This window comes from Fundulus heteroclitus, chromosome 4 (genome assembly GCF_011125445.2).
Source record: "Fundulus heteroclitus isolate FHET01 chromosome 4, MU-UCD_Fhet_4.1, whole genome shotgun sequence".
Classification (NCBI taxonomy): domain Eukaryota; kingdom Metazoa; phylum Chordata; class Actinopteri; order Cyprinodontiformes; family Fundulidae; genus Fundulus; species Fundulus heteroclitus.
In genome coordinates this window covers 31,108,917-31,131,000 of record NC_046364.1, presented here as the reverse complement: position 1 = coordinate 31,131,000, position 22,084 = coordinate 31,108,917, and the positions used below count along the sequence as shown (strand labels likewise).

At 41.6% G+C, this 22,084-nt stretch overlaps 1 protein-coding gene across 8 annotated transcripts in view; it reads left to right on the top strand.

The window, feature by feature from the left end:
- The window catches only part of tcf12 (transcription factor 12), a 93,969-nt gene that overhangs the window by 47,753 nt on the left and 24,132 nt on the right, over positions 1-22,084 (top strand). For 6 of the 8 annotated variants that reach the window (XM_012855173.3, XM_012855176.3, XM_012855175.3 and 3 more), the window contains exons 7-8: positions 3,501-3,633; positions 5,569-5,621. In XM_012855173.3, coding sequence (XP_012710627.2) covers positions 3,501-3,633; positions 5,569-5,621 — 186 coding nt within the window. Of the gene's footprint in view, positions 1-3,500; positions 3,634-5,568; positions 5,622-11,147; positions 11,333-18,461; positions 18,690-22,084 lie in introns of those variants that run through there. The other 2 variants (XM_021312060.2, XM_012855177.3) reach the window with 2 other exon arrangements.

Here is a 22,084-nt window from a genome sequence, read left to right as displayed (position 1 = left end):
CATGTGCTCAAAAACAGCAGCTCCCAAACTCCAGGTTGTGCAACTGCGAGTTTCCAGAAGTCATAAAGACTCCTAGAAAAGTGTTGAAATCTATTTACACACAAAAAAAACTGAGCGGAGGTCCAGTTGCCTTTAGAAATAAGCCTGTTTAGTTGCCACGACTCAGGTGATTGAGAATATGCACAGGCGCAATAGTTAATTATAAGGCGTAAATTTTTTGTAACTTTGTGTTATAAACAGGTGAAGTTCAAACTATTCAGAAGCCAAAAAAAATCGTATTGTAAAAGTAAAGTCCAAATCATTTAACTGTAAATTAACTTAATGAGTATTTAACACTCAGTTCTCCTGTGGAGAGTTTTTATCATTAATATGTTTGCAAGTATTTTTACTGTAGGGAGCAACACTTTAGAAATAAAACAAAGGAGTCAAAATGTAGCGACAATGACACAAAAGGCAAAGTTGGACCCGACACTTCATCCACTTTAAGTGTCAATATTTCACTGTTAATGGGAGCATTAGATTTAATCCACTAAAGGTGACTGATCGAACATTATATTTGGGCTGCATGATGTCAGAAAAATATTTTATTGCAACAATAAGTTGTTATAATAATATAAATTATGATTAAGCCTAATTTTCTGGACACTTATCTTCCTTTGCCATTACACAATGTTCCCACCACTAATGAGCGCTAACATCACAGCCAACAGAGACAGACTCCTAGTGTTGGCCTTAAGGGACGTTAGAGTCCATTTAAATGGACAAATATATTGTAGGTATGCAGAGCTTGAATGCATGACACATTAAATATTAAATCCTTCTAAATGTTGCCTCCAAGAAATCTTTTGCATTGTACTACTGCATTGGATATTCTGTTCTGCTACACATTATTTGTCCACAAAACGGCGGAAAGGAAGCAAGGATTGCATTTTCATCAATGTATTAGTCATAAGTACAGCTTAAATGCACAATAAATTAGTTCAAGTGGTGTAAGCTTGAGGTCATTAATGTCCTTCACTGTCTACTTAATGTTAATTAAGTAGCCTTGCTTAATATACTTGAAATGAACAAATAATGTGCACTAAAGATTGCTAACCAGATCTCAGAACTACGAGCCTTTCTAAAGGAGGAACGGATTAGCTCCAAGCATGAACAGGAAGTTGGTTTTAAAAAGTAATTACAAGGTTTAAAACTGGCTAAATTTAGTTTTTTTTACAGAGGCTAAAATGTGTGGCCTTGATTCTAATTTTTATAGAAGGATTTTTTTTATTTATCTATTGTTTTTAGGAACTAAGATAACTTGTGATTACCTAACCGCTCACATGAACATGGATTGTGTTCAAACATTTGCTCGCTGTAGTTGAAGTGACGCATATTTTGTTTATATTTCCTCTGTTAGTTTGTTTGGTCCAGATGGAGGAGCAGAAAACCTCAATTTAAACAGGCTCTCATCAACTTTTTTTTTTTTTTTTTTATTATTATTTTTATTTTATTTGGTTTGTGTTGTTTTCTCCTGCCGTATAAAAAGGAGCTCTTTAACTGGAGCTCCCATATCTGCTGGGTTTTTTGTCAGAGCTGGAAGACGAGGCTGCTGTCTTAGTCTGTCAAATATCACTTCACTAAAACTGTTTCTGGTTGGCCTCCTGTCACTTTGGGTTTTTTCCTGTCACTGAGTCTCACAAAAAAAAACAAAAAAAAAAACACCTTTTTTCAACTTCACATGATTCCAAGCTGAGAAATTTGATTCCTGGTTTCTTCTATTCCCTCTTGCCGTTTCTGTCTGCGAGGAGGACAATGCTAATAATTATAAAAAATTTTAATTCCCAGGACTTTGGAGAGATAATCCTCAGGATTAAGATTCACATTTTGTTCAGCCTACAAAAGCTGTAAATCCAGGGTAGCAAACCTGGAGATGCTCGGCTGTCCTTGAAACAAAAGGTTTTCTTGAAGCCACTTTTTTTTCCTCCCAGTTTTAGGCCATAAACACATCCTTCATTTTTTCCACACCATGCGGGGGATCCACACGCCTTGATCCTTTTCCCAATTTGTCACGTTGCAACTTCAAACTTCATAGTGTTTATTGGGATTTTATGGCATAAACCAACCCAAAGTAGAGGGTTTTGGATGACTGGAGAGAAAATGTTACAGGGTTCTCAACAGTTTTAACACATGAAGAGATGAAATCTGTGGCCTCCCAGTTTTTGTTCAGCCTAGTGGAGTTCATCACTTTTTGTTAAAGTTACAGTTGCAAGATTTTCAACATAAATGTCTACCACCTTCGCTCATTTAAAGATTTAAAGAAATTTTCCCCCTCTGTGCTTTACAAACTATTAGCGCCTCAAGCAGATTGGATGTCCGTTAACTTTAATTTCCAAGTGTTGTCACAGATTTTAAATTTTTTTTTAGGTCTGTACTTCATGCGGACCATTCCAACATGTCAATATGCTCTTATCTAAGTCCTCCCGTTGTAGACTGTAGGCCTTGAGTCCTGCTGAAAGGTGAACCTCCACCAGGTCTGAACAGTTCTGCAGCGTCTGATCGGGTCTTCTTCAGGACTGCCCCGTATTTATCTGCACCCATATTCATGTAGACGCCAGGGCTGGGATGATATAGAAGAAAAGCATATCTATAAAATAGAAATCATATTGATCGATATCCATAAAATTCAAAACTTATTTTAAGTGCAGCCCTGGCCATTTTATGCTCTGGCTTAATTAAAGACCTAGTGTTAGATAAATAACTCACAAACACTGAATTCAAACTCCCGGCTAAGGAACAGCCCTCTTGTTTTATAACTACTTTAAACTTCTTCACAAATTTATTTTCGACCTACCTAAAGTATTCTTGTGTCTTTGTGATGCTGTTAAGAGTAAAGGAGACTGATTATAAACCCCTGCCACACTTTTCAGATTGATATTTGTTCCACGTCACGATTATGAGCTAATTTGTATTGGTCTCTCACATATTTTCCCCCATAAAGTGCAATGAAGCTCGGTGTAATCTGGCAAAATGTGAAAACGCTAAATAAGAATATTTAGCGGTGTGGTAGTTTTTACAAAAATGCCAAAAGTTTTTCTTTTAACAGTTTTGAAATGCGTCATATTTAAAGCCTTTTTTTTTTGGTGAAGTCTTTGTGATCCCCGTGTTGCCGGTCCTCGGCCAACTGGGCACATTCAGCGTGTTTTCAAGCCAACTACTACACATCGCTCTGAATAGCGCTCTCTCTCGTGATCCTTACTCTCTACAGCAGATTACGCTGATTAGACCAAGCTCTTAAATGGCTGATTAACCCAGTTTGTTTGGGCTGTAGGGGTCAAATATATTCATGACAACACGACAGGGAATGCTTTAAAATCCGCTGCGTCAGGATGGTTGAATTATTTTTTTTGGGTCTTCGTAAATGTAGAGGTAGCTCAAGGGCAATTCTGGCCTGATTACTACCGGTGTATTGTTCAGGGTGTTGCTGAGGTTTTTGTCATTATGTTTTCTTTACCTTTCAGGCGTCTCTCAGGCCGGATGTCGGGCTGACGAGCCCCAGTTCTGTGACTACCACAGGGAAATCCACCGCTCCATTTTACCCCTTCAACGCAGCCAATCCCAGAAGGCGTCCTCTACAAGACGCTCCAGCGATCGGTCAGTGTTGTTCATAAGAACTTCAAAGAAAGCTCTGAAATGCCTCATAGAACGGCGAAAAGTAGATTTCAGAATAATATTTAAAGTCAATACGGTGTTTCTGGGGCAACATAGGTTATAATATATACAACGTTAACGTCTCCCGCTTTTAAAGCGATCCTATTTACTCCACTACTGGCCTACAGACCAGTGTTTATCAACACGCTGCGTTTAGGGCTGGATGTACGGTAAATCTCTCTGCCCTGGTTTCCAAGGAGGCGGCTGTGTAAAGCTGCAAAAATGCACTGCCAGACTGTTTTTTGTGTTTTACAGCTCCAGCGATTGACAAATTAGCGGCGAGGCGTCCCGACCCTGCTGAAAAAAATCTGAAGAAAATCACCAAATTAAGAAATGAAAAAGACAGCGGAAATAAATAGGGAGTGACCAATTCTTGAAGACCACTCAATAAAATTATGTCGACCTTGGGAAAAAAAATGGAGTTGGAACCAGATATTTACATACACTGTGTAAAAAATATGCATAACCCTTTTTCCTTTCACTGTGTCACATTAAATTGACGCCAGGGGACGCCTCCAGAAATGTAGTTCTTTGTCCTTCAGCGCATTTGCAAACTATAATCTGGATTTCAGTGTTGCTTTCGGAATAGTGGCTTCTTCTTTGCTGAGTGGCCTTTCATACCATGCTGGTACAAGACTTGTTTCAAGGTGAATAATGACGCATTCATCAGCTTCAACCAGCATCTTAATGTGGCCAAGGATGAAGCAGACATATATATGCCTGCTATCATGGTGGATTTCTTTAGATGTTTCCATGATGTCACACAAGGAAGCTATTCCAGCTCTTTTAAAGCAATAGCATGCATCTTAGGCTACGTTCACACTGCAGCCTGAAGTGACCCAATTCCGATTTTTTTTGCCCATATGCGACCTGTATCTGATCTTTTTATGACAGTCTGAACAGCACAGATCGGATTTTTTCAAATGCGACCCAGGCCACTTGGATATGTGGTCCTGAATCCGATACGTATCTGATCTTTTCTAATGCGACCTGTGTCTGTACAGCCGGGTCGCATTTATCCGACCTGTACGTCACAGTTACTCGACAAACGTCACTATTCTGCGTCCTGCTATGCAGAAGCGGGAAGAAAGACGACACATAGCGGACTACAATGAGAGGAGCAGTCAATGGAGGAAAAGCTCCGGTTAGAAAATAAATTAATGACCGCAAAATGCGTGCCAGCATTATAATCCATGTTTACTTCCGCAAACACTGAGGACGCTTGCTACGCGTGATGTCATCGTGTCCTCCAGTGCCCATGCGGGACACTTAGGTTGAACGCATTCGGTTCACACAGGAGATCACATACAAGTCGCATATATTTGGAAATGTGAACGGACACGCAAAAAAATCAGATTTCACAAAAAATCGGAATTGAGAATTAAGACCTGCAGTGTGAACGTAGCCTTAGTGTATGGCAGCATCTGATTTTGAAGAAATAATACAGATTAGAAACTCTCCCGGTCATTATTCTGGAATGTAACAAATAGAAATAATTTTTATAATATTAACTGTTAAGTTTAGTGATGAATAATTAGGTAATGTGGATGTAAATATCCGTGTTTAACTGTGTAATGAAACAACCGGTGGCCGTTCCGCTGTATATCCTCTGGCCCCAGCAGGAAAGTAACATCACAGACGACTATCTATCATTTAGAAACATTTATTACTCATATGTGACCACGTTCCTGTCGTATCTATTGTCTTTTGTGTTGTTTTTTTTGTTTTGTTTTGTTTGTGTTTTACAGTCATGATGTACTCCCAAACAGTAGTGTACTCTTCAAAAACAAGTTTCTCTTTTTGAGTTCTGCTTTCCTCACAGTCTCCGCTTTTCTCCTGCCTTTTGAATGAATCCGTTGTGCTTTCATCTTTCCACAGATCCACTACAAACAAAAAAGGTTCGCAAGGTCCCTCCTGGCCTGCCTTCATCTGTGAGTGGAAGATCATCTCCCTCTCATATAAATAGATTTCACAGTGAGCCTACCTAAGCAAACACACACACTCCCTTTCACCGCTCTCCCTTTCCACACGTCTGCACAAAGAGCTGACTTGACATCCGCTCCACACTTCAGGAAACTCGGTTGTGTTTGTTCGCTCGTTGTTTAGCCGTGACACCGCGGGTCCCTGTTGTTTTTTTTTTTTATAGGGGAGCTTGTTGTTGACATTCCGCTTGTTTAATGGCAACACGTAGAGGTCTCTGTAGGATGCGCCTTTTTCTGCGTTTATTTCGCCTGTTCTGTGTGCAAGGCTCACATGCACCAGTGTGTGTGTGTGTGTGTGTGTGTGTGTGTGTGTGTGTGTGTGTGTGTGTGGGGACCTTGGGGTGATTGATTTTTCAGGACTGCCCTGTCACAGGCTAGCCTCCTCACAGCCTCTCCTGGGAGAAGGAGAGGCTGTCAGAGCGGATCCCCAGCTCTGCTCTTTTGATGTTTAATTAGTCATTACGTGGCTGAACAGGAGGACAGACAGAGATTAATAGCACAGAATATCTGAAATTTCTGTTGGTAATGATCCCGGCGGAGCAGGAACCATTAGGATGCAGAGCAGCGCGGAGCTCAGCTTGTATTCGCTTTAGACAGGGGGTGTCGGAGTTCATTAATATGCGTAAATCACTAAGTCAGATGTTCGTTGTTAAAACCCCGTTGGTTTGGTGAAGAATTTTGTGAAACTTCAATTTTTCTGGAACTGGCACCAGACAATTATAGTTGTTTTTCTATTTTAAACAAAAAAAAAGGAAGCGCTTCTCCCAAAATCCGCTTTTCCTTCTCCTTAAACAATGACAGGCTTTCCTTTCCTGACTTTTTATTTAAGGGGGGTGAAGGCGCCTGAGATTGGATTTGCCTTTCAGGGCTCTGATAATCGTCACTTCTACCGCTGTTACTCTGAAATTAAATATGGAACAGGGCAGCGAGCATAAAGGGGACGCTCGTGTTTTGTTTCTGGATTTGTGTTTGAAAAGAAAGTTTGTCGGAGCGATGAGGGAGAGCCGCGGTCCCCCCGGCAGAGGCAGGAACGTGAGCCGCCTTCTTCTTAACTAAGTGATAGATTTGAGGTCTTGTCAGGCGGGAGGGAGGGAAGGAGGGGGGGGGGGGGGGGAAAGAATGGTTGCCTCATGGGTTACATCTCTTTGTTGTGTAAATGGACGCCGGGCTTTTATTTGTAAGTACTTAACACATGGGCGCAGGTGCGGTTCTGTGACTCATAAGAGTACAATCAAGCAGCACAATGCTGGATGTGGGGGGGGGGGGGGGGGGAACAGTGACAGAGCATGGGATAAAATACAGCTCCTTCTTGTCACTCCGCACCGCTCAGAAGATAAAGCCAGGAGCTTGGAGGAATAATCCCAGTTAGTCTTTGATCCCATTTCAAAGAATAAAGATCGCGCCGTTGAATAAGCGGCTATAGTTGTCTTAACGCCTGCCGACACAGAGGGCAAAACTTCAATCTGGTTTCTGGTGACGCTTTTTTTTGCTTCTACAGTCGTAGGAAGCAAAAAAGGTGAGGTGCGTACGACGAGGGATGGTTGTCCGCCGCAAATCCGTGTTTGTACTGCCGGCAGCGATACACGAGGCGGTGAAGGTGATGTTGAAGAAGTGTTGGGGAAGAGGTGGGGTGGTGGTGGGGGGGTGGGGGGGGGGGGGGCGCACCTGGAGGCCCGGAGTGCTGTGCCAGAGGCAGCTGTGTGAGGAACCTGCAGCGTACCTGTGAGGCATGAATGCAGCTGCACACGCCGCTGAAAGCTTCTGCTGGTGTAAGCAAACTCAAGGGGCCCCAGCAGAGACCTGAATAGAAAAAAAGATCAACACTGTGCTTCCTATCATTATGTCTGCTGCTGGGAATTTTCTTATTTATTTATTTCCTCCTTAAATCCCCATTCGCCCCTTATTTTTTTTTTTATTTTTTTTTTTTTTATCTGGCTTGTATTTTGGCTCCCCAGGTCTAAAAATAATTTTCCGAGCTTAAATCTGATGAGCGTACGCGAGTTGCAAGCCGAGGCCTTGATGTGTGTGTGTGTGTGTGTGTGTGTGTGTGCGCGTGTGTGTGTGTGTGTGTACACTCTCCACGATGGAGCTGAATCAAAATATTTACAGGAGCACTTCCTCTGTGCATTTAAGTTTTGACACTGCAGCACACCAGGATGTGAAGACTATCTAGACAGGCCAGCTGGTGATTGCAAACATTTCAATGTTTATGGTCTTTTTTTTTTTCTTTCATCATATATATATAGATATATATAAATATATATACACACACTCCCCTCTTCAAGCCACACACATACCTTCCTCTGTGGTCTGTCGCCCGTTTGCTTGCTTGAAAACTTCGGGCGTAAGCAGTGGCTGTGATCGTGGCATCGTTTCGTTTTATTTCACGTTTTTGATGAGAAAAGTTTCCTGACAAATCAAGGATATAAAAAAGCACACATCCTTGCAGCGCTCAAGCACAAATCCTTCAGTTTTTGTTACACCAGATTACTCGGCTATAATTGGCTCCCTGAAATTATTCGGCTGTATGAACGGAGCTCCGAGAGCGAAGGACAGCGGCGCTGTCATTGGACAGATGAGATGCTGCGCTGAAGGATGCTGATGGGCAGCTGCGTGGGCACCTGCCCTGACAGGAGGACCGAGGAGGGAGGAGAGAGAGAGAGAAAGAGAGAGAGAGAGAGAGAGAGAGAGAGAGCGTTTTGTAGCTTGTGGGGGAAAGTTGCATCTTGTAGGATATTTATGGGAATCTGCAAGGGCACGATCTGTATGTGTGTGTTCGTCTGCGTGTCAGCTTGTTTGTGTAAACAGTGTATTTTTTTTTTCTCTCTCCCTCTCTCTCTCTCTCTCTCCCCCTTGTCAGAGGCGTAGCGGCTTGATGTGACACTTCCTCCCTGGCTTTGGTGACGATATAGCTGCGGGATAAGAAAAAGAAAGTGGTGGGTTGAGATTCAGCTGCCCTTGGGGAGTTTTGCAAGCGAGAACCCTCAGTGTGGATGACAAAAAAGATTGACATTTGCTTTTGACGGATCACTCAGACACCCTTGTTTCTCGGAGATTTGCACTGTGTGAGCTGTAAGAAAGGAAGTCTGCTCAAGGCTCTGAATCTCAAGACCTAGAAATGTTCCTCGCAGTGCTGTCTTCTGCATGACATTCAAACAGTCTGTCTGTCTTTCTGTCAGTGTGTCTTTAACAGCTGAAAAACAAGAGATAACAACACCAGACAGCAGAAGAAACCTAATCTTTCTATTTTTGAATGAAAGGGATGACATATATTATTTATATATATATTTTTTTACTTTTTTTTTTTTTTTTTGATTGTAACCATAGCAGGATGGGACTGTAAATAAAGCAGCTTGTGGAGGAGACCTTGAGGTGTAATTCAACAACAAAAACACACACGGCCTAATTAAAGTGTCAAAAAGACCTGGATTATACAGCTACAGTCATTTCCCTAAATTTGACCGACTCAAAAAGTGGTTTGGCTTAATGATCACATATGAATTCATTATCTGCATGCTATTTTACTTACAATAGGGACTTTTTTCTGAAAAGCACCCTGAGCACCAGTGCAGGGGATTTATTCGATGCTCAGGACAGATTCAGGATATTAGCGGAAACTAACGGAATAACAGTGACGAGCAATACTAATACAAGATTTAGCATCAAAACAAGCATTTATTTTCCTCATGCTTGGCTCTATTCTGTAAACCTTTTCTATGTTCACCTTATTTTCTTTGGGGATTTGGAAGCTACAATGAGTGAAAGTTGTTCAGTCGTGACCTTTGGGCTTAGACCTTTAGTCAGTGCAAAATTTAATCCATTGTTTCTTTGGAAACCTCTGATTATTTTGCAACATTTCAGGTTGTAACTAAGAACTTTTCTATTATTACTTAGTTGGTATTGAAACATTTTTGATTAATCAGGTAATCTAAACAAGTAATTTCCCTCTAAGAAAATGTTTTTATTTTATTTGAATTTATTTTTTATAATAAACTTGTACACATAGCACATACCATAAAATACATTTAGAGTTGTACTTACTGATAGAATATAATTTGCATATAATATTGGAATATATGTAAAAAGTCATCTGCATCATGAGAAAATAAATAAAACGAAACCCTCGTTACACTTAATTTCAAATGTCATAATGAAAACTGCAACTTAACTCGTATTTTTCAGCTGTATTATTTTTTGAGTGCTTCTGGCTTAAATTTGATTTATTCAGACATTAACATGATCTCCATGATTAAATGTGATTGAAACAGGGGGAAGCAAAACCAAAGAAACTGTCAGGGACCTGGCAGTAAGGCTCAAGGACAAAGGTATAAAAAATATTCTTTGTTTAATGATAATAATAAAAAACAGTTTACAAAAATCCACAAAAAAAGCAATAATTCAACAAATCTAGAAAACCAACTTAGCTAAATTTTACAAACAAAAACTGACCTGCTCACAATGAACACACAGGGGAATTTATACACAAAGGTTAGCCAACAACAAACGAGGAGGGGAAGGGAAGGGAAGACACTAGGACAAATAACCATGAATAAACCTTAAATAACTAACTCAAGCCAACTCATTATTACTACAACAATGTTAAATACAAAAATCATAAGTAAATGTCTTTGCAGTCTTTAAATTTGAGGGGTGTTTGGTGGCTTCTCCAGAGGCAAGCTCACCTCTGCTTCCAGCCGCCTGATGGATTCTTCCACGTTCTGGTGCTGCATCATAAAAAGTCCTCTCCCCAACCAGTTCTTTAAATCTCAGCAAAAAATAAATAAAGACAAACAGACAAGCTGTTCACCAGATGTGTGCACCCCTATTAGAAACAACCATTTAAAGAAATTGTTAAAGTATAAATAGACTAGTGCAAGAAAATATAATGGACTAAATACTATAACACTGAGAAAAGGCTGGAGGAACCTCCAAAAATAATCTTTTACCTTTTTCTCTTTTGTTTTAGAGATTTCTCTAAGGTCTTCTTTGAGGAGAAAAAAAAGCTGCTCAGAAAAGGCAAAATATGAGGTACAGAGGTGCTTCAGTCTAGGACTTTTTGGGGGTCTGATTTCAATATCTGCAGATACAACAATATTTTAAATGTGTTTTATGTATAGTTGTTCATGTCCTTTTACTGCATTCAAATACAATTAAACCACTGTCTGCTGCACTGAGGGCATGGATTGAATTTGATGTATATTAGCAGGATTATTGATCCCATTATGGACCTCTAAGTAATTCTAAGGCTGTTATAACCTTATTTTACAAAGCTGGTAAATCAGTATATACCACTGACACGAGGAGGCACTTGTTTAAAAAGGCAATCCACCAACAGCGGCCTTCAATAACAAGCTGTGTCCATAATTTTAAGGAATCTCAGAAATCTCAAAAATACATGTATTGATATATTTCAAACATCTGTTTAAATGCAATGCACACGACTACTGTTTAATCTATTTCTTAAGTGTGTAAAATTCATTGGGCTGTAATCCTAAATGTCTAAAGTAAAGTCATTGAAATTATGACCTGCAGCGTCACAGGACCACGGCGTTCCGATTGGTGGATGGATCGGTGACCCCGGCCCAATATTCGATCCAAAAATGGCGTCAGTATCAGTTCCAATCCCGGTACTGGGTTGGATCGTCTCCATCTCTAATGAGGTACCCCGCATAACCGTACTGAAAATCCAGTAAATGTTGCTACTGGCGAGCTGCACTGCACTAGAAAGAAAATACCTGATGTACTTTATAGGGAGTTTGTTTTAATATAGCGCAGGGGTGTCAAACTGATTTTGGTTGAGGGGCCGCATACAGCTTAATCTGATCTCAAGAGGGCCACACGAGTAAACTCATTGCAAGATTAAATAGAACTAATAAAAGTGGACTTGTTGATTTTTATATTAAATTAATTTCACTTTTACACAATATATTATGAATAACCTCAGGGTTTTTAAGAAAAGTATGTGCAATTTCAACAATACATTTACTCAGTTAAACATTTACTTTTGCATTATGCATAAGAACTGATCACAGTGATTATACAATGTTGAAAAACATTTTTCACATTTTTTGAAACTTAAAAGCACTGTCCTGAATGACAAAATACATCAAACAGATACAAATTAAGAAATGATTTAAATTTTTCCACACCTGAAGCTTGATCTGCTAATTAAAACACAGCGCCCCTCGTGGACAATATAGGAACTGCAGATTTTTCAATTAAACAAAGTACATGTTTTTTTTTTCAATAATTGTTTTATCATACTCTTCCTTTTATCTCCTCTTTCTTTCACCTTTTGTTTTCTTCTTCTTGTTCTTCCTTTCCTCTCCTACTTTCCCATTGTAGTGTCCATATCATTTGAGATATTCCCCGCATGAATCATAATAAAACTATTCACATTCATAAATCAAGCGGAGCACTATGGCAAAAGCCGTACTGCTCCACTTGTGAAAGTCAAATCTGATGAGCTCTTTTTGGCATTAAGACAACAATTCTTGTTGCTACATTGCCAGACAGGACACTGGAAAATTATTATTATTTTTTTTAATAATGATAATGCATTTAGCCACCGGGCCGGACTAAATTGTTCGGCAGGCCGGATCCGGCCCGCGGGCCGTATGTTTGACACCCCTGATATAGCGCCTCTCACAGACAAAAATCACAAAGTGCGTTACAAAGCTTGAGAGTCAAAAGACGATAATCGCAGCATATTAAATGATACAGATTACTGAAAGAAAATATAAAATATTTTGGAGGATTTTTAAGTTAAAGTATGCTGCAATAACAGGACCATATAAAAACAAAGGAAGGCCATCCACACTAGAGCTGCAACCAGCTCAAATTTTATATCTAGTACTTTTGACTGTTAGTAGATTTTGATCTCAGAACCTGAGAGCTGGAGGTGGAATATGTGACGTTAACAATTCAGTGATATAGGAACAAGCTTGACCATGCAGGGCCCTAAAACTTGAAGTCAGGGTTTCAAAAATCAACTCTAAAGTGAGCCAGTGCAAAAGACATTTAACCTGCAGGGATCTGAGTTCCTGTTTTGTCAGCAGCCTTCTTCGTTTGGAAATGTTTCTCAAAAAAAAAAAGTTTTGAACGACTTGTTAAAGTCTCCTCCTGAAAAAAAAAAATGTCATCAATCCTACACCGGTTATAAGTCAAATCTGTGGTAGCATAATTAAAAGCTTTCCTTATCCCTGAGAAAATGTGGAGGGCTGACGGATGATGCATAAAAGAAGTGCCGTGTGAGAAACCACAAAGTCTGAAACACAAGTTGAACTTTGTGCTGCTCTCAGCTTGGTTGAGCTGGAAAAACGTTGTGAGTCAGGACTGGAAGCGTGCTCTTCTTTCTCTGCTCTCTCATCACTATCTGTGCACGGAGACGTGCGGACAGATAGTTTATCTCCTAGATCTTACAATTTTTGCAGCTGGGAATAAAATGTTAACTTCGTGCGTCTGGCAGGGGGCAGTATTTTCGTCTCTGACCTGACCCCCGGTTAAGTGAGCTCCCTCGAGATGCCCTCATCAGATGGCTGATTAGATAGACACACTTGGTTTGACGTGGTGACGCTAAACAGCCGCTGCCGACCCCCCGGGACCTCTGGGCCCTCGCGCTCTTTATCTTTGTTTGGGTAGTTTGAAATTTACCACATACATTACAGGGCTGGAGATAACGGCGCAGGCAAACAAGCCGCAGACCTGACCTCTTTCATCTGCGAGGAGAGCGAGGAGTTAAAAGGACGAAGCGAATGAAAATAATGCACACATTAAAGTCATTACTCGCATGCGCCACTGTTGTGAATTATTCATGCCGGGCTTTGCGTGAGTCTGCGGCATTAATGCAGACCCTGATTTCAGGTCGCTGGGCGGATCCAGGAACACAGCCTGTCAGCAATCACCAAGGTAGAGGGTTTGTTATTTAGAGACCGCCGAGGCTCGCTAACTACGCGGCAAAGCAGCAGGAAGCTCGCCGAGTCACTTGCAACGTCAAAACTTACTCCCAGATAGTGAGCGGTGTGCAATGGGCCATAAATCGGTGTGTTATTAGAAATACATATACCATTCAGTACTTTATTAATGTGTAGGTTTAAACCGCTTCCTACTGTTGAGTCCGAACACAGGCGCCCATCCTTTGGTGTTTACTTGTGTTGTTCTGCTCAGATTGGGTGGGGCCGGGCCCAGCTAGAAAGGAGCGAAGGAACGGAAACACCCAGGTCCATCGCAGAGGTAATTACTAGACGTTTGGGAGAGAAACACAGCTTAGAAAGTGTTGTACACTACTGACTAGTTTCCATTAACCTCGCTGGTTGGAGTGAAGGAACCAGGCGGCAGCTGGTGTTGGCACGGACTACTGCTGCAGTCCCTTCGTTAGAGAAAATAAACATGATCAGTTGTTTTTTTGTTTTTATCACCAGTGACAGAAGAAAGCAGAGAAGTTGTGGCCGATGTTTTTCATCGCTAGTTCCTTCGTTCTTGATCGTGTTTGTTTTTGTCAAAATAAAGCCGCATTAGGTGTTTAATTTCTCCTCATGTGCCACGCCCTCTTTTCCACAAAAGACTAACGCTGTCTCAATCTTACGGTTTTCTGAAACAAACTCTCTGGCGTTTGTGTTCATACTGCACATTAGAAACCATAGAGAGAGAGACAACCAAGAACCCTCTTTGGATCCCCCGTCGACTCGACATATAAGCCTTCAAACTTTGCCAGAACGTGAAGAGCTTTCCCTGTCCACCGCATTTAACTTCTCAGCTTTGCAAACCAAGGCATAAACAAGACGTTTTAGGTTCATATGGGCAGAAAATAAAATCTAAGCCTCCTAAACGGACTTGTGAAGGATAGTGGTGCAATGCTGTGGAATGGGTCTCTCGGTTTTTACATTTTAAATTTTCCCACTTTTATCTTCCAGCGCTCATCTGTTGTCAGTTTGCCGTCTGTCAGGTATTCAGGAGAACATTGTAAAAATGTCAGTGAAAATCCACTTCAAAGTATTCCTGTGTGTGCAGTACGTACAGTACGCAGCACCCGCTAGGCTAGGCTGTCATGACTGCATAGATGCCGTGAATAAGCTTGTGGTCACGCTGTCTCCATCTGTGTTGGAGACACAAAAGTCACGTTTTTTGCTGGATAGAAAGCTGCAATCAATTCAGCACAAAGCACAATGGAGCTTGTTTAACCCGGATAAAAATCAAACTCATTTTCAAGCAGGGGATGCTTCGCGTTTGTTAGGCTGTTTTTGTTTTAAATCAGTCTTGTCATATCTGTCTCCCCTGTGATGCAGAAGCTTTTCTGGTCCTGCCAGAACAAAACAATCTCTCCCTTATCATCTGAAATCAGATTAGTCTAATCTTTCAAAGACTTACATCTTCTCTTTCTCCCATGCTGGAGCGTATCTTCGCTCTGTGTTTCACGTGTTCAGCTCTTATACTCTTCTGAATTTACACTTTTAGACATTTTCCAGAAAGCTTGACATTTACAAGCTGCAATTTACAAGCTGTATGCAACGAAATTTCGTTCTGTACGCACTCTGTGCATACAAAATGACAAATAAAGTTGTCTAAGTCTAAGTCATTTCGTGTGAGAAAGATAATGTAGCTAAAGTGAGCTATTGATCCAGAATGGGCTTTTACACTTTTACTAATTATAATAATGTTTGCCAGCAAGAGCCACCATTAAGTAAGCAATAAGAGAAATTGTCAGTATTTGCCTGACAGCTTGAGTTGCCCGTATGTTCGGACAAGCAGAGTACAAACTTAGAATGGCAACATCTGCTATACAGATAATTTTGGAAGATGACGACGTCCCGGCAAGTTAATTTTAACATGCTTTAACATTCAATCGAGAAAAACAATGTAAAACGGCTTAAACGTTGGTTGAAATGTAGACGCCTGGACAACAAAATCAGCGTAAAGAAAGCAGAAATAATATAAAGCTATGAAACGCTGTCCTCTCCTCACACAATGGATCAAACGCAGGGAATAAACCAGATGTGAAAAATTACAGCTAATACAAAGAAGAAGAAGAAAATATATATTATTACAGGCCTGTGTTTTAGATTATTATAGGGCTTATCGCAAAAAATCGATTTATAAATAGCTTTTCAGTCATTCCACTGTAATCAGACAGGTCCCATCTCACCTTCACACACACACACACACACACACACACACACACATTCACACGCACGCACGCACAAACAAGATCACTTCTTGTGAAAAGTGACTTGCGCCATGAAAACAAGCCATGAGTCACTTCACCCCCCCCCGGCCCCCTCCAGGTCGTAGAGTGCTCCACTCCGCCTCGTTCAGCCATTTTTGTTGTACGTTGGGGTCGGCGTTATGAATTGTGCGGGTTAATACACCCAACAACCGAACGTTTTCACTTATCCACTTGTAGCTTTGGCATCCTTCAGCTTGGACTAAAAAAGCTGCTGTAAAAAATAAAAATGGCGGCGTAGCAAAATTGGTAAGCCAGAAGTCCATGACCTTGTTTAGCAGCTTCACTGGAAATACTGTGACGTAATTGTTTAAAAAGAAAAACTCAATAGTGAATAGAGAAAACTGAACGGCTTGAAAAATATGACCTAAACTAAACATAAAGTAATCTCCGCAGCACCTGGAGAGACGGCATTCAAGGTTTTTTGCTCTCTCAGGGACTCTAAGCATACAACAAAATGTATTTATGGGCTAAAAAAAAGTGGATTTTGCGTGACATGTCCCCTTTAAAATATATATCATAGTTTTCATATGATATTAGAGGCAATATGCCAAAATAATAAATAAATGAGCTGAAATTAATTAACTAAATGTATTTACAGGGTTATAAAAAAGTATTTGCACCTTTTTAAAGACTTCTTCTTTTTTTTGCCTTACCTGGTTTTCTGCCAGATCTGTTATAATTGTTCAGTTAACACCCTCCTGGGCTTTGGATGGGTTGGGGTCTGGATCCTTAAGCATCCTCCCCCCCCCACTCCCTGAGTCCACCTTCCCTAATTAGAAGCAGATCTTCTTACCGGAAACAATCTTCCTGTCTGATGACATCACTGCTAAATCCATTCATGAGATCGAAGGGAGCTCAGATTGTGGATTTATCTTCCCAGTCCAACCAAATCTCCTGAAAAGCACCTTGTGGTGTTTATGGTGTGTAGAGCCAACAGGCGCAAGAGTCCAGCCTTAATCCCCCCCCCCCCCCCAAAACAAGGCTTTGGATTGTGTGGTGTGATTCATAAAGTTGAATTAAATAACATTAAATTCTGTACAGAGTGAACCTAGTGAAACTAAGTGGTCATCGTTTTGTTTTGAATCATCTGTTACTGATGTGTGATCTTATTTCCTAGATTATTGCCCATTTGTTCCGGCTTTTATTTCTCTCTCCGTGCGCAGCACTCTTGTGTCTGGACTTGTTTTAGACGCCTTCAAACGCTGTTGCTATCGTGGCCATTTTTTTTTTCTTTTCTTTTTTTTTGCTTGAAGGATCAACTTGAAACGGAGCCAAATGTAAAACGGCAACAACATGCAGAGCCAGTGTTTTTGGACGCGTTTGAAAGAGATTCTGAGAAGAAAGGGGGATAAATAATAACAGTGCTAAAAGGAAAAGGATAATAAGGGCCTAGTTTTGTTAGGGAAGTGGAAGGCTTTCATCTTTCCATAACTGTAATGTTCTCAATGAGTCTGCAGGCCTGGGTTCAGTCCAGCAGGCTTGGAGTGGCGCACATGAAAGGCTCCAGTCAGACTGGGCTCTCTCTGGAATACGCTGTCCATCCTCCCCTTTCTTCTCCTCTCCTTCACTCCCCTCCTCCTGCTGCCACCTTATAAAGGTAATGGGGAGCTGGGTGACAGTAAACCTGGGGTAAAATGCCACTCAGTGTATTGCCCCGCTTCCCGTCTGAGCCCCCCCACCCACCCACGGTCAGGCAAACGTAGCATTATTTTCCTGCTCGACGTCACAAGCCGAACCCCTTTGCAGCTGTTGCATGCTTTAAAACTCTGCTTACAGGCACTTCAGCAAAAGTTTGCTGTCAACCAACACCATAGCTCTCATATTTAACATGCCAAACTGCAAATGCTTCACTCTCCTTATCCTTTTCCCCCGCTATTACCATGGATTTTTAAATGTTTTTATTTATTTTTTTGCTGTCTTGCACATGGAGGTTTCATCCCTCCCCCCCCCTCCCTGCTTATAACTCCTAATTGGGAATTGATCCATGTGTGGGAACAGGTAAAAAAAAAAAAAATGACTTTCCACTTTGTTGTCTCCTTACAAGTGATTCTCCTCGCTGCCTGCATGAGTCATTTCATCATCGCGAAAACAAAAAGATTAGACGCCCCGGGATTAAAACGTTGTGACGAGCGCAGGCTCTCTGCGCTTATTTAAGCGCTCATTTGATCGCCACACATATTAATGAAATCCTGCTTAGACAGCCATTATTTTAGTTCCAGTTTGTCGGGGGAGGTAGGGGGGGGGTTACCCTGCAGAAAAGCTGGATTGTTTTTTTTTTTTTTGTTTTGTTTCTTTACATTTTTTTTCATGCCTGGAATTAAACGCTTTCTTTCTCTCCCTCTCTAAATCCGCTCACACGTTTGTTTTCCGTCCCACCCACTTCCCTTTATCTTTTCTCCACCCCACCTCCCCTTCGCCTCCCTTCCCCCCATCCTCTCTTCCTCTTGGCCTCAGCATTTAGAGGCTTAAGGATGGGATGTACCACGCGAGCCACTCCCTTCTTGCAGCCCCCCCCCCCCCCCCCCCCCCCCCCCCCACCTTTCCCACACTGTGCAGTGGTACAATCCTGCTTTGCATAAGTTTCCTCTGAGTGGGTCTTGTGTGGAGGCCAGTACTGAAAGAATTATTAGTCCCTTTTGAACGCTTTGGATGTATGCGTAGAGAGAGAGAGAGAGCCAGTGCGCTGCTTTTTATTCGCCGTTATCACCCAAACAGTTGAAGCTATAATGTATTGCGCCTACCCGGTCCCTGGAATGGGCAGTAACTCCTTAATGTATTACTACAACGGGAAATCGGTGAGTAGTCTCTTTGGGAATGTGTGTGTATGTGTGTGAGACAGTGAGGAGCTGCGAGAAGAGTGTCTGCTAGTGTTTCTCTTTCTCCGTCGGTCTCTCTATGCGCCTCTTTCTAAGCACTCCTCGTTTTTTTGTCTTTTTTTTCTGTTTTGGTCGTTTTAGATGAGAACGCGTGGATGCATGTGCACAAGGCTGATTTTCCATGACATCAGTTCAACTGTGTTTCTGTGCGATTCAGATCCAGTGAGTTTTAAAAGTGCATAAAAAAAAAAGAAGCGTCCAAACTTTGCGTTCAATTCTGCTTTATAGCTCGGCAGAAGTTTCACATGCACAGAGCAGAGCGGAGCGGAGCGCTTTTTTTTTTGTGTTTTTTTTCCTCCTGCGAGACTTGAATTTATTTTTACTGGCTGGTTCGTTCAGCTCTAGGACCTGGTTGAAATAATAACAAGTGGGAGTCTGGGAATGATTAAGGCAAAGAGGCTGCCTGTTGAGGTTAGACTTTCCTGTTTGCAGATTGAGCTCCGAGCACCAGTGTTGCTGTTATTTCCATCTGTTTCTAATCACTTTGGCATTCTGGTCGCCACAGGGAGCCTAATGTGATTTCTGAACTTCTCTGTAATCACCTCTTTGATTTCTTTTTTTTTTTTTTTGGGAGGGCTCTGAAAAACACTCGCTGTTGTAAGTGCTTCTTTTTGTGTATGCTTGCGTGATTGGGTGTGCGTGTGTGTGTTGAAGGCACTTGTCAGTCTCTGAGGGGGTGTCTGTGCCAGCCTTGCAGGCCGATTTCTTTTGGGTTTTCATGTTAAAGGCGCTAAAGTCAGGATCTAGTCTGATAAAGGCTGAATTATTATTTCTAGTAAAGACTGCTATGTTGTATCACTAAAACCTTAAACTGGTGATCCTGTCATAAGTAAATTGCACAAGTAGATGTGAGCCTGTCATTTCCTGTGCTTTTGATATTTTCCAAAGGCCACATGTGTTTGAAGGGGAAACTAAAACATTATATACACTTTTTTTTTTTATTTAAAAGGTCATCTCACTCTGGATTCAGTTTAAATTTTTCTTACAGCCTATTAAAGCATTTCCCCTTTTCTTCCCTCTGGAGAAACGACGACTTTGATCTCTTTTTATATTAAGCATTAACAGGCTTGTGTTACAGTTAGTGATGGTGGGGGTGAAATTGATAGCATGTGGACAGAAAAGGGCAAACTTTTTGATCAAAAGCTCTTGTTGAACAACCTCGATTTTTTTTTCCCCCTCCTCTGGTTTTCATGCAGGGGAAAAAAAAAAAAAAAAAAAAAAAAAAGATGGAGCTCATTCTGTAAAACTACTTGATCCACATGAATTTGTTGCAGTGCAAAGTTGCATAGCGGGCTCACCATCTGGAGCGCTGGGAGAGCTCACAGTGGGCCGTTGGCTTGTGAACTGGTGGCACGGCACCAATACAGATGGAGCGCTTCGCTGATCTGTCTTCCACAGCGCGTTGGCGAAAGAGGAACCAATTAAATCTGATGCTGCCTCGTTTTGTAGACGATTTTTCTTTTTTTTTTTTTCTTTTCTTTTCATAAAGCGTTGCCCCGTTTTGGAGCAGATCCTCCAAATCCTGAAGCACGTTTAAAAAAAAGGGATGGTTTTAACCACTTGTTCTGTAAAGTGTTGTTTACCTGTTGTTGTTTATGTCGTGCAACAGGTTACATCACCACTTCTAGAAGCTAATCCCACACGCACACACACACACACACACACACACACACATAACCCCACCCTATTCTCCGTGGTGTGCACATGTGCGGCTGCACTTAAACATGCACGCTTCGCTGCACGTCCAAAACAAAGTCTGAGTGGGGGGGGCGTTGTGTTTGTGTGCGAGCCTTGACCTGTCATATGGAGCACATGGACGCTGTTTACTTGTACTGCTTCCAAAGCTGAATTATAATGGCACTAATGAATGGAAGGTGTTACTCTGCGTCATGCTGTATTTTTGTTTTATTTTAGAGCATCGCCTTTGTAGGTTTTTGTGATCTAAATCCACACCTCGGTTATTATCTTTTTTTAAATTTTAAGTCATTTGACTTGAAGGATTTGAGTGACCTAACTGGGTCTCTTGAGTATTTCTAGGTATTTGGTTTTACTCGTATTGTGTCGTACCGCATGTATTACCAATTAGATTGAATAGCACTCAGAGGGATTCAATATGCAACGTATGTACTTTCTGGTTTCTTGCAACTTGTAAAAATGAGCATTTTCGGGAAATTACTGGCTGCTAAAAGTGAAGTTTAAACAGGAATTGTGTTTAAACTATTTGTAGGTATTTCACATGAACATTATAAGCTGATTGCATCTTTACAGCAAACTAAGCCTTGTCAGTGTATAAGATTTGGACTTGAAAATGCCCCCGAGAGATTTGGTTTGAATCCAAGTAATGACATGGTGTTAAATAAAAGAAAATGGAAAAAAACTCGTCGCTGAGAGTTTGTTTGAAGTTCTCCTCTTTGAGCTTTTTTTTCTTTTTGTTTTTGGCCGTGAGCCTGCTTGTACCTTACTTTTATCGCTCTAGATTCCCCATCCGTGTTGTCGTGTTACATCCTTTGTGACGGCTGACGGATTGTGTTTTAACATGTGATGTTTTGAATGGTGCGGCGTGAGCTTCAAAGGCAGGCACCCCCGGGCAGGTACGCGCTCTGAGGCGCGTGGAAAGGTGTTGTTGTGATATTCAGTCAGTCGAGGCGCAGCGCTGTCAACGAGCATCTTTAGCTCACTTTCTTTCTCGCAAACTTTGTGTCGTGCTTGTAGGTTCAGGTAACAGGAAGATTTTTATATATAAAAAAAAAAGTTAAGGGTTTAAAAAAAGATCTTAGGTGCACGAATGAATGCTATGAACTCTGGTGTCACTGTTACGGGTCGTTTTATTTAAGCTTCAGCGAGCGGCTGCTGCTCAAATAGCCGGCGTAAGCCTGTGTTGGTGTGCTGATCCGTGTGAGTGACGGCTTTTAATTAATGGCCTTGTAAAAGGAAACCCAGGCGGGCTCGCTCTTCCATAGGCCCGACGGAATGAGGCACCCGGTGGCCGGGATGGTTTATTAATGCCCGGACTGGTTAGCCCAGGGTAAAAAAAAGGACAATTAGCATTATCCAGCGCCATATGCTGCCCATAGAGCGTCTGACACGGCCAAAAAAGACAAAGCCTCGGCTAACCTGAGATCTCTGTGGACCACTATCAACCCGGGTCACATGTGTAAGCCAGAAGACCCATGAGAGGGCCACCCCTCCCAGAGCACTTTAATTACACATCCAGACAGCAGCACACTGGAGTCCCGCTCACTCAGCACAGCCCAACAGGGCACCGCCTCGCTCTCCGCCTTGATAATGGGCCCCGCGATTGGGAACGAGCGCTT